Raw genomic sequence first — 13340 nt, forward strand, 5'->3', positions numbered from 1 at the left:
CTTTTTCCTCCCCACGGACACTGTTTCAGGGAACCAGCATCTCTGGTCTGCATTCACCCATCAGACTGTCCCTGCTTCCATGCCATTTTCAACCTATATGCCAATTTGCCTGGCTGCTAGCCAGGAGCGACGTCTCCCATGTTCACCAGTGCTTGCAATCCCAGTGTCTAACAGCCGTGGGCAAACTACGGCCCGCGGGCCGGATCCGGCCCGTTTGAAATGAATAAAACTAAAAAAAAAAAAAGGCCGTACCCTTTTGTGTAATGATGTTTACTTTGAATTTATATTAGTTCACACAAACACTCCATCCATGCTTTTGTTCCGGCCCTCCGGTCCAGTTTAAGAACCCATTGTGGCCTTCAAGTCAAAAAGTTTGCCCACCCCTGGTAGCATAATGCCTGGCGCACCCTAGATAACCAGCACATTGTTGAATGAATAAAATGTAAATATGGTCATGTCGCTACTCTGCTTAAACTTTTAAATTGACACCCAAATGCTATTAGGATCCAGTCTACAAAGCCTTGAGTATGAAGCATATTCCTGCCTATGTGGCTAATATCATCCTTTACCATGGCCCTTCCCCTATACCAGTTGTCGGCAAACTGCAGCTTGGCAAACCGCGGCTCAGAGCCACATGCGGCTCTTTGGCCCTTCAGTGTGGCTCTTCTGCAAAATACCGGCTCTTCCACAAAATACCAACTTCTGCGCATGGGCCACAAAGTTTAAATCACACTGTACGTACGTGCCCACATGTGGTATTTTGTGGAAGAGCCACACTGAAGGGGCCAAAGAGCCGCATGTGGCTCGCGAGCCGCGGTTTGCCGACCATGGCCCTATACCACCCAGCCCTTCAACTTCTGTTCCTTCACTGAGCCACAGTTCCCCATCCAAGTCTCTGAGCCCACTGTTCCCTTCTGCCTACAGCACGGCTCTTCACATGCTGCACTGTATTCCCAGTGCCCAGAGCAGTGCTGGCACATGGCAGGGACTCAGTAAATACCTGAGGAATGATGAAATAGTAAATAAACTACAAAAGCTAACATTCTAGATCTACATTTTTTGTAATGACAAATGGTTCTATATATCTCAATGGATGCTGAGGGCAAGTCCACATACACAAAGAAGTTAATTTTTTGTATGATGTTCTTAATAATATTAATAAAGAGAAAAAGGGTAATATCCCAAATGGTAACAATAAATAGAACATTGGTAAGCTTCAGTTTTCTGAAATAGTAACCTACAAGAAGCCCTAATTACACTGAATAAATTTGTAATATAAATGTTGGTGACATATAAAAACTCTATATAGTTACAGCAGGAAGGCTGGGGAGGGTTGGGGGGCCAGAGCGGGTGGGTAAGAGATCAACCAAAGGACTGTTGTCTGCATGAATATAAGCATAACCAATGGACATAAGACATTGGGGGATAGGAGAGACCGGGGGAATGTCAAGAAGGGGGGAAAAAAGGAGACATATATAATACTCTTTGTACTACTTTAAGCAATAAAACAAAATTTTTTTAAAAAAGGAAACATCCAAAAACAACAACTATCTATAGTTAATATTCTCAGGCAAAACTGTAATTTTTAAAAGTATTAACTAATTTTAAATGCTATATTAATATTAATAAGAAATAATACAATGAGTATACATAACAATACTGTATTCAGCACTTACAAAGTAAATATAGCTAAACATAGTATTTCATCATAGGTAGGAAAAACTCACACACTCAGTTCACTATAAACAGCATTCTGAAGTTTCTTCTCCCAACCTGTTTTTAAAAAAATAAAATATATAAACATATTAGTTTCAAAGATAGATATACATTATAATTAATGTATCTCACTGTAACATTATACTCATTTGTGAAAGCACTTTATCAGCTGCCAATTGCTGTGTAGTGTTATTAAGGATTAGTTCCTATGCATTCATTATATCCCTTGGCAAACACTGAGTAGCCAAGTTGTCAACATCATATTATTTTTTAAGTAAAACTATTGCACCATTTCTCAAGACGGGAGAGAAAGTTCCTTCTTCTACCATTAAGTTGCTCAACAAATGCTGAAATCTCTAGCCATTGCACTACTAGTTCAATGATGACTGTACCTAGAGAAAAGCAAGAAAGAGCCAGGTAGCCCGGCCGGTGTGGCTCAATGGTTGAGCATTGACCTATGACCCAGGAGGTCATGGTTTGATTCCTGGTCAGGGTACATGCCTGGGTTGCAGGCTTGATCCCCAGTGTAGGGCATGCAGGAGGCAGCCAATCAATGATTCTCTCTCATTACTGATGCATCTACATCTCTCTTCCTCTCCCTTCCTCTCTGGAATCAATAAAAATACTTTAAAAAAAAAAGAAGAAGAAGAAGAAGAAAGAGCCAGACACTTGGAAAATGCAGACCACAAGTAATCAGTTACATGAACTGGTCAGTAAACGCCTACCAGCAGAAGTGGTAGATCAGTTACCTTGGCTGATAGCTACTTGAACTTTTCTGGATAAGTAAACCACTTAATAGCTCAGGTTCCATGTACAAAGGTTAGAATAGGGAACCTCTCTTCTTGCTCTAAAAGTGGGGCGGGAGGAGGGGGGATTTTTGTTGTTGTTGTTTGTTGAAAGGATAGAAAAGAGGAGGGAAAAGAATTGTAGAAGGAAAAAAAATATATACCAAAAAAAGGAAAAGACAAGTTCCTGAATGAGGAGGATTTTTCATATATTCAGGATGTATTTGATCAGGAAGGTAAACAGTATTTAAAACTAACTGATGTAAAGCAGTCATTTTCTTAGTGACCCTAAATTTTTACAGCATTTATTGAAATGTTTGAAAGTTCTAATTCTTCCCAAATAGAAATATATCCAGCCACTGTTTCACAAGTTTGAATGAGTGATTAGATGGGGATGAAATATTTCCTTCAAATACAGTATTTCCTTATTTTGCCTTAAAGAATTAGGGGGAAAAGAACAACTTACAAACCTGATGTTTTAAAGAATCTCTTGATATCTTCTTTTAGAGATTCAAGTTTAATATCAGTTCTCTGAAGACTGGCCTAATTTTAGAAAAAAGAAAAAGAGGTCAAATAAGTCATTGGGTTGATATTTAATGTTAACGGAAATTTTTAAAAAGTGTGTCCAAATATACAGACTATTTAAAAACCTCGCTCTGAGGTCAGAACTCCTGGGAATTAACTAGATGAGCTCAAAAGACAGAACTCTTTTTCAACTACTCTGAAATAGAGGATCTGTGGTATTAAACATTTCTACTCAAAATATAAAAACTTGTAGCTCATAGCTATCTAACATCATCTAGTGTTTTTATCTTTATGAATACTTAACATCATTTTTCCAGTAGAAAAAAATACTCAGACTTCATAAGTTCATTCTCCTAATATTATACCCAACATATACAGCATCTACACCTAATGACCAAAAATGGATTGCATCCTTAAAATGGATTTTTGATTAGTATCTTCCTCTTTGGATTGCTGCTCAATGTGAACCTGCATTTGTTGTGCATATTTATGGGAAATATATAAAACTACTATCTCACAAATGCTTATTAGTACCTCTTTCCTCTTCAAGCACAAGCTTTTTATTCTACTGATATTTCATACTGTAATTTTTACCAAAAATATAATTTCTCGAACCTATAACGGCTTCATGACTTTCAATGTGTTGATCTTTCATCACTTAGCTCTCTCTATCAAATTCCAGAAGTCTACTTCTTAAGAATTATTTCTAATAGAGTATCTCATAAGCATTTCAAACCTATGAAATAAAAATATTAATCTTATCTTCCATTTACTACTTTGCTCCTTCTCTTCTATTTTTTAATCTTCATCCATGCAATTACTATCACCACATCTTCCAACTCAGAAACATTAGTTATTCTCAATTCCATTCTAACTCTTCTAAGATTTAACCCACTTCTGGAAAGATTTCTTTGGTGACAATGAGTTGTTTTTGCTTTTTTTAATCTCCCTGATTTCCACATAAAAAAAAGACCAAGCAACTCAATACCAAAAGCAACATCCCATGGAAAACATGTGCAACAAAACTTGATGATAAGATATCCCCTACAAGGCTAACATACAAGCAATAGGGAACACACCAAAGACACAAAATCTATAGTGTATGGTAGTAGCATCTGTGGAGGGGAAGCAGGGGGTTATCTGATATATGTAAAAACAGAGAACTCCAAAATAGCCAACAAGTTCACTGGAACGTATGATAAACCAATTTTAGAACAGGAGCTGAAACTGAGAGGGGTTTGGCCTAATCCAGTCGAGTGAATTAGGTCTGAAGAGACTAGAGCAGCCTTCCACCTGTGAATTCTTGAAACTGACCAACTAGTGCACTGCACCCTTTTCAGACAAGGCCACCTTGAGGAGAAAATACTACTAATAAAGTAACAAGAATTGAGGATGACAGTGAACTAATTTATTACCTTGAAGACTGGTAAATAAAGGAAAAGTAATTTATCTTGCTTTTCCTATGGGAACTGTACCACTGGGCAACCAAATAGTAGATAAGAGGAAATGTCTCTTTATAGAGGAATTCCAGCTAATAACTAAAACAGATATGATATAATTAGAATATCACCATTTTGCAACCCCTAATAACTTACTAATTCCAGGCATTGAGCAGAAACAGCTAATAACATTGCAAAAGACAGACACAATGTGCTTCTCGATGAAAGAACACTTGCTGCCAATGTCGGCAACCACCTGCGTCTGCTCAAGCCACTGGGTCCAGCTGTCAATTTACAAGTCACACAAAGGACAGAGGAACATGTTACACTTCGCCAGGGGTGTGTAATCAGAAAAACCCAGGATGTGAGAAATTATAAAGGTCAAATGGCCCAGTTCTTCAGCGATAAATTATAAGGAAAAAGAAGGGAAGGAGAGGAAACCTATAGATTTTTAAAAGACTTTAAAAGGCACATCAAAAAAATATTTTTAATTGGCAAGACCAAGTTAGGGTCTCTAGATACACATTTGGGTAATAAAACTATCAAGAAATGCAGGAAAGTGATTACCAAATCAGGCGGTGGGGGAGGGAGGGATTCGTGATGGGGATGGGGCAAATGAAGGGGTTTCTGGTATGGCTGGCAAAGTTCCCCCCCCTTTTTTTCAGTTTTTCTTTTGTTATTTCAAGAAAAAACGATTTTAAATATAATAGTGTTACATGCAATAAACCTTAATATTTCAAGAAAATGATCTTAAATATAATAATGTTACATGCAATAAACATTAATATCTCAAGAAAAACAATTTTAAATATGATAACATTACATGCAATAAACACCAATTATTCAAGAAAAATTATCTTACATATAATAATACTGCGGGCAATAAACATTAATTATTTCAAGAATAAAAGGATTTTAAGTATAATATCTGTGAGTGCCTGGCCAGCCCTTACGCTCCTCCACCCCTTCTTCTACCAGTCTCTATGCGGTCTCCATCTTGGGTATCAGGGTTCTCTCCTGTGAGTTTTCAGTTTTAGAAAACTTTAAGAGGGTGCCTGAACTTTTAGCTGCCACTCCCTGGCTGACAGCACCCCACTACTTTTCACAGCTAGATGTTATGTGGGTACCCTCCTCAGTTGGGTGCTTTCTGCTGGGGAGCCCAGCTTTGGGATTAGATCCCAGAGTTCTTAGTGGCACCCCCCAGAGCTGAGATATCTCTCTGGACATCTGTGAGTGCCTGGCCAGCCCTTACGCTCCTCCACCCCTTCTTCTACCAGTCTCTATGCGGTCTCCATCTTGGGTATCAGGGTTCTCTCCTGTGAGTTTTCCATTGATTATTCAGAAAGCCTTCAAAGTTTCCCTTTTTTAGCAGAGTAGGTTTGACAAGGTAGTTCATCTTATAATAATTCATTATATTATAGGTTTGTGTAGTTTCCTTTTGTGTTTTATTTTATGAATAAAAAAGGGTAAAAAAAGATTGAAAAGGGGTCAAAAAAGATTAAAAATATATATCTCCCAACCTATTCCCTGTCTCCATCTAAAGTCCGCACTTAAGTCCTCCTTGTTTCTCGTTTGGATCACTGCAACAGCTTCTGAACTGGACATCCTGACGCCTTGTTAAATTGCAACTACCAACCACCCCAGCCTCACACCCCCTTATTCTGCTTTTTCTTCTTAATATTTATCACCTCCTAATATGCTGTGTGATTAACTTACTATGTTCATTGGTATAGTGTCTATGTCACTTCACTGGAGGTGGTGAGCCCCACTGTCCCCACCCCACAAGGTCCCAAAAAATAAGCCTAAATCCTTCTCCGTGAGACAGCCTCACATATTCAAAGATAGCTATTGTGACTTTCCTAAAAGCCTCTCATCTTAAGGCCTCATATATCTCCAGGTTCTCTAAATTCTCTTCATATCATAGATTCTTCTTACTACTCCGGCCATTCTTCCCTGAGCCAAGTCCAATCTAACTTGTCCTCTACTATAGTCACTTCCTCACTGACCTCTCTACTTCACTAATCCCACTAGACCAGGGGAGGGGAACATCCGACCCACAGGCCATATAAGGCCCAAGAAATCATTTGGTCTAGCCCTGCCAAGGCAACCACAGCCAGAACTCAAAATTCAAGCAGAGAGGCTGGGAGGATATAACCTTTACTGGGTAGGATAATCTCCTTCAGTCACTTCCTTGTAGCCTATCAGTAGAGCAGTGACCTTGGAATAGCCCTTGTAATGGAACACAGAGATTAACCTAGACAGGATTAAAATCAACAGAACTAGATAGAGACAGGATTTTTGGCAAAGGTCAGATAAGAAACAAGGAACTGTAGAACGTTACCCAAAACATACCATGATGTGATTATAGAGGCATGCCTATAGGATCAAATGGTATAAATACAGATGTAATAGGATAAAAAAAAGAACCTGGCTATGATGATCAACTGAACGCTGGCTCTGTGTCATTCCTTCTTCGCCGACTCCGTCCACACCTTGGGGAACCCCTGGACCTACTGGGGCTGGACCCCAACACACTGAGCCAAACTGGCTAGGGCCATTCATTATTAACATAAACTATTTTTATTAAAAAAAAACACCCTGTATATTCAGAAATAAAACTTAACGAGAAAAAGAGGCACTGTCTTAGATTTTTGCAAAAAATCTAAGATGTTTGGCTTAACCCCTTCCCCAACAATTTTTTTGTTAAAAACGTTTCTTTTTCAGACTAATTTTTTTATTTTGGTTCTATATAGTATTTTTGATGCTGGTTATGAAAACAGTTTGTAACTCGTCTTCCTATAAACCATATTTTTTTACCATATTTTCTTAGTATACTCGTCGACGACTGAAAAAGAACATTTTGTGAAAACGAGTATACACGTTTCTGCCGGGGAAGGGGTTAATAAAAGGCAGCTGGATTCTGCAATATTCTGTGATATTCCAACCCACCATGTCGTTTCCATTGATACATGTGGAAAAAAATCAGTGTCACACAGATTGTAACTGGAAAGGGGGAGGGTAATGTAATATCCTTTTCTAATAATGTTGATATTCTCCTTTGATAGTACACCAAAATTTGACAAGTAGTAGTTTCAATTAGTTGCAATTTTGAATTTGATTATCAATAAACTTCATATTTTATTACATAAACATGTATTATAGATCTGCCTTACACTATGAATCAATCTCCTATTTATACATAATTTTGTAACATTAAACATTGATCATTTCAAATATATCAACTAAGTGATGCAGTGGACACATTTCATTAAACAATATCAAAAAGTAGCATTCTTTAACATCACCATCAATATAATCAAAGTCTTTAAATATTGGGAAGCCATCAAGTTCACAGTGGTGAACACAAGCTTTATAGAATCTAATTTTTATTTAAAGCATGAATTTTATCATTGGTAACACATAATGGTTTTCTTTGAAATGAGGCTCACTTTATTCATATAGAGAAAACATCTGCAAGTCAACAATAGCTTGTCAATCACTCTGAAGAAAAATGGTGTTTCAGTTAAAAAAAAAAAAGCAGTCCCACTTGTAACTCAATCAATGAATTAATTGCAGGGGTGCTTTTCCTCTTTTTTGTGATTAATCACTATGCTTTCATTATGTTCAATTTGTAACAATGAAATTGGGGGTCACCACAACATGAGGAACTGTAGTAAAGGGTCTCAGCATTAGGAAGGTTTATTTCTACCTCAGTTTCTGGCTCCTACCCAGTCTGGCTCTGGTCCGGGCTTGGGCAGGAGGCAACCAACTGATGTGTTTCTCTCACATCGACATTTCTGTCTTTCCCTCTCTCTCCCACTCTTTCTAAACATCAATGGGAAAATATCCTCGGGTGAGAATTAAAAAAAACAAAGGTGGGTAACCTGCTCCGAAGGTCAAATCTGCAAGCTTCTCCTCCCAGGGGGTCTGGAATGAATGTCCTTTTTTTTTTTTTTTTAACATATTTTATTGATTTTTTTTTTACAGAGAGGGAGGGAGAGGAATAGAGAGTTGGAAATATCCATCAGAGAGAAACATCAACTAGCTGCCTCCTGCACGCCCCCTACTGGGGATGTGCCCGTAACCAAGGTACATGCCCTTGCCCGGAATCGAACCTGGGACCCTTCAGTCCGCAGGCCGATGCTCTATCCACTGAGCCAAACCGGTCAGGGCCGGAATGAATGTCCTTGAGCATCTCCAGGAAGGCCTGCGGGGATGATGCCTCCACATTCTGGAAGTTGTTTTGGACTCTGCCCAACAGGACGAAGTATTTCGCCTCCAGCCAGATGAACCCGAAGTGGTTCTCATCGAACAGGATGAAGACTCCAGGGAAGCGCCTGGTGTAGGCGAAGCCAGGTAAGGTAACAGTAACAGTGTCCACGCCATAGAAACACATCCTGCAGGTTCCGGGGTAGATCTGGTCTCTTGAGCGCACACCCACAGGCAGAACAAACGGGACAGGCTGCTCCTCCGAAGCTGCAGCCCCGGACTCCCCGACGCTGGGCTGGGCAGGGCTCTGCCAGCCATGGCCCTCACTTTCCTCAGTCCCGTCTTGCTGCTGCTGCTGCTCCCGGATCACCTGTCTGTCAATCTTCCTGACCACGCGGGAGAGCTTGTTGAAGTTGCGGAAGATCTCGCCACCTCGCAGCTGGATGCGGTGCCCGAGGTGGATCTCTAACATCCCGATGGAGTCTCCCGTGATCTTCGTGACCCTGGCGTACTTCCCATGGAAGCTGAGCATGACAATCTTTAGGCCGAAGGCATCGTAGTTGCCTTGGAAGAGGCCTGGCCTGATGAGGTCGTCCGGGTGGCTCGGCGGGAGGTAGAGGCGGCGGTAGGCCAGGCAGTCATATTGATAGCTGTCCTCCCGCACCGGCACCAGTCCCAGCGTCAGCACCAGCCCCCGTTCTTTCCTAAGTCTCGCTGTTAAATCCTTTCCGTGGTCTGTCTTGTTGCACTGGAGGGTGAGCCTGTCCTTCTGAATCTGCACGTGGCGGTTGTGGGGCCTGATGTGGCGGCCTTCCATGCACTCCACCGTGGCTGATTTCCTCTGCGGCAGGCGAATTCTGAACGCGGGCTCGAATTGCACTGGGCCATCCACATGGGTGTTAAGGGAAGGCCCGTACGTCCAACCAGTAATGCATAAGCCGTCCACCACGACATTCAGCAGTGTTCTATAGTCCTCAGTATCTAGCTGCCACAATCCCAAAATGTGTCTATATGGGTGGCGCAGCTTCGCATAGCCTTCTCGATAAGACATACCTATCATCTCCAGGTTCTGCAAGTTTTCACAAATGCCATACTCCTCCCGGCAGCGCCGTCTCCAGATGCTGTCGATGTGCAGGATGTGGCGGAATTTGGTGCAGGCCTGGGCCAGGCTGCTCAGATCGGTGCCAGGGAGCGAGGCGAAGATCTCCACCAGCATCTCCACCGGCAGGTCCTGCAGCGAGCAGTGCAGGGGCGGCATGGGGCTCGCGATTCCTCCACTCCCCGCACAGCACCGTGCTGCCGCGTCCGCCTCCACGTGCTTTTCTTCCCGGGCCGGGGCCGGCTTGCCGTCAGCCGCTGCTGTCTCACCTGGGCCCTGGCACTGCTGACGACACCAACATCCCCGCGAAGAGCCCACGCTGCAGAGACCAGCGCACTCCTCCATGTCTCGACGCATAATAGCCACCACAGTGTGGGCTGCTGTGCCTCAGACGGCTTTAAACTGGCTGGTCCCGCCCCAGAATCCAGCCACGCCCCCCATGGCCTAGCCACGCCCCCTCAGAGAGGAGCCAATTGTAGGACTTTAGCAACACTTCCAAAGAAACCCATACCCATTAACAGTTGCCTCCCTTTTTCAGTGCCCCCTCCCTGTCTTCCAGCCCTAGCCCCAGGCAGTCACTAATCTGATTTCTGTATGGATATGCCTCCAGGGATATGCCTATGGGGGCAGGGGACATTTCACATAAATGCAGTCATAATAGCTGGTCTTTTGTGACTGGCTTCTTTCACTTAGCATAACATTTTAAAGTTTTATGTATACTATATTCTAGTGTATGGGTATACCACATTTTGTTTACCCATTCATTAGTTGATGAATACCTGGGTGGTTTCCAGTTTGAGGCTCTTATGGATAATACTGCTATGAACATTGTGTACAAGTTTTTTGTGTGAACATGTTTCCATTTCTTTTGGGTATGTACCTAGAAGTGGAACTTCTGGGTCATCTGGTAACTCTATGCTTAGAATATTGAGGAACTGCCAAAAACTTTTTCCAACGTGGCCCCACTATCTTACATTTCCACCAATGTATGAGGGGTCCAATTTTTAAACATTCTCATGAATGCTTTTTTAAAAAATATAGCCATCCTAGTGAGTGTTGAGCGGTATTTTATTATAGTTTAGAGCAGAGTTATTCACTGTAGGTTGACTTGACCTTGAACTCCATAAGGGAAATCTCTTTTATGCTCAGCCTTCACCCAGCCTCTGCCAAATCTCTCAGGCTCCTGGTAGGAATGGGCTCCTACATGTGAGCAAGGATGGACTTGAGTTCTTCACTTTGAGTTGACCTTGAGCTCTTCACTCTCAAGTGACTAACCTTGCTAGTTCCTTCAGTGAATAGATGCCCTCAGAAAAAAGTTCACAGGATCTGCCCACTATGAACATAATTTTCCTATGGGCTGAGACTGGCCCTGCCCATTCAGACAGGCTTCCATTCTCATGTAGAGAGCAGCTAGATTCCTTCTCTCCACTTTTCTGGATTCCTACCAGAGAAACACTCTCACCTTTGGAGGGTGCTCTTAGTGCCCTGGGAGGAATTTGATTTGCCTTTTGTCAGGAATAGATATTTGGGGTGGTTTATTTGATAGAGGGGTGTAAATTCCATCTGCCACAGACACTGACTTCAATCATTTAAACACTAAAATTTCCCAATCCCTCCTTTGAAGAATAGCCCTATGTTATTATTGGTATGTAACCAGGTAATGGGTGTAAAGACTCTTCTTTTAGGATCCTGTATCGATGGGGTTTTGAGGGACCATCTCCAAGGGTACATGTGTGTCTGGTGGGTCAAGGAGAACCTAGGAATGTGAGTGCAGCTGGTGTATGGCACTAGGAGGGCTTGAACGGCTAGTGAAGAGGTTCAATCATCTTTTCTCTCCCAGGATTGAGAGAGCCAGACACACCACTGCCCTAGGAAGAAATCTGTGTAGGAAGGTCAAAGGCAGGTCCATATATCAAAGAGAGACAGAGGCTGCTGCTATGGTGAGAGTGGAAAAAAATAGAATATTGGGGGATTAGTTATGGTTATGGGAAATACTAATTGTGCTCTGTTAACCATGATTGCCTTGTGTTGGTTCAAGAAAGGACATTCTGACCTGGCTAGGAGTTGTATGCCCCTGGGACCTGGGAGTCAATCTTAAACCAGGGAGTCAGCCTTGGAATGTAGCCCATTCTCATTCAAGAACAGCCTATTGTCATGGAAAGATTAACAACCTTGTTGCCCAAACAATGGAGTCCCACCCCAGCCTCCTACTTCCCCATGCCTGTAATCCCTACTTCCCTTTGTAATCTTTGTTTTACCACATATAAACAGCTGGCTTATAGGGGGCTGCAAAGCAGATTTTTGTGGATGACCTGTTGCTCTCCCATTCTGCTGGCATTATAGGAATAAACGCTCATATATGATTCAACCCTGTCTCTGCTGAATTGGCTCAAGTAGTGACAGGCAGCCCAGACCCTTTGATTGTCCTGTTACACTATCTCTGAGCGTTTTCCCGTGTTGTTCTATCTGCTTACACAGCTCTCCCACTCCATTCACCACCCAAACCTCTACCATTGTCCTGGGCCTCACCTACTAATGGCACATGATCTTGGTCAGGAAGCATCCTGTGAAGCCCCAGGACTTGCCAAGTGCCTCTCCCTGGTATTTACAAAGCACCATGGGTTTAAGTGCCCATCAGTAGATGAGTGGCTAAAAAAGCTGTGCTACATTTATACCATGGAATACTGTGCAGCAGTAAAAAAAAACAATCTCTTACCCTTTCAGGTAGCATGGAGGGACTTGGAGAGTATCAAACTAAGTGAAAGATGCAGTCAGAGAAAGACAGTATCACATGATTTCACACATATGTGGAAGATAATTAACAAAATAAACTGATCAACAGAGAGGATCCAGAGGCATGGAAGCATGGAACAGAGTCTGCTTTTCCTCTTGAAAAACATCTTATTTCAATATACAGCAGAAGTGTCTTATACATACTTTCCATTTTCTCAAACAGAATATTAAAAAAAAATATTTTCAAGAAATTAGATTTAATAAAACTAATAATTGTTTGCTGTTTCATCAAGGACACTAAAATATAACTGGCCTTTTCTTTTACTATAAATGTGTGATGATGAAGAATATAGTGACTACTAGTACATTTTGGTACCAGGTCCCTGATTGGTGCTAAAACACCAGCAGTTAACCCACTGCCATTGTTTTTTACCATCAGCACAATGTTAGCACAATGAAATTTTTTTTTTAAAAAAAGGTATCATTGTATTATACATTATATATCTTATGTACTATCCTATGTAATCTAATAATAGACAAACATGGTAATTGACCGTACCTTCGCTACGCTTCCCATCAGCTAATCAGGGTGATATGCAAATTAACTGCCAACATAGATGGCGGTTAATCACCAACAAAGATGGCGGTTAATTTGCATACGTAGGTGCAATGCTGGGAGTTGAAAGGGGAAGGACGGAAGAAGCCGCCTGCCGCTGATGGTGATCAGAAACCCAGGCGGCAGGCAAGAGCCGGGAGGCAAGGCAAAGGTGGCCCCGCGGCCTATGATCAGAGAACTGGGGCCGCCTTTGCCCGGCCGGTGGTCGGAGAAGCCAG

At 41.9% G+C, this 13340-nt stretch overlaps 1 protein-coding gene and 1 long non-coding RNA gene across 5 annotated transcripts in view; one reads left to right on the plus strand and one right to left on the minus strand.

Annotated features, from left to right (window-relative positions):
- Positions 1–13340, minus strand: part of TBC1D19 (TBC1 domain family member 19) — a 104883-nt gene that overhangs the window by 78910 nt on the left and 12633 nt on the right. For 3 of the 4 annotated variants that reach the window (XM_015568686.1, XM_015568685.1, XM_006771032.2), the window contains exons 2-3: positions 2972–3044; positions 1728–1773 (exon numbers count right to left, since the gene is read on the minus strand). In XM_015568686.1, coding sequence (XP_015424172.1) covers positions 1728–1773; positions 2972–3044 — 119 coding nt within the window. Of the gene's footprint in view, positions 1–1676; positions 1774–2971; positions 3045–13340 lie in introns of those variants that run through there. The other variant, XM_015568687.1, reaches the window with a different exon arrangement.
- Positions 9237–13340, plus strand: part of LOC107184280 — an 11877-nt gene continuing 7773 nt past the window's right edge. Inside the window, exon 1 of the long non-coding RNA XR_001515102.1 lies at positions 9237–9311. This is a non-coding gene — a long non-coding RNA (uncharacterized LOC107184280). The remainder of the gene's footprint in view (positions 9312–13340) is intronic.

The sequence above is a fragment of the Myotis davidii genome, unplaced genomic scaffold (assembly GCF_000327345.1).
Source record: "Myotis davidii unplaced genomic scaffold, ASM32734v1 scaffold743, whole genome shotgun sequence".
Lineage (NCBI taxonomy): Eukaryota > Metazoa > Chordata > Mammalia > Chiroptera > Vespertilionidae > Myotis > Myotis davidii.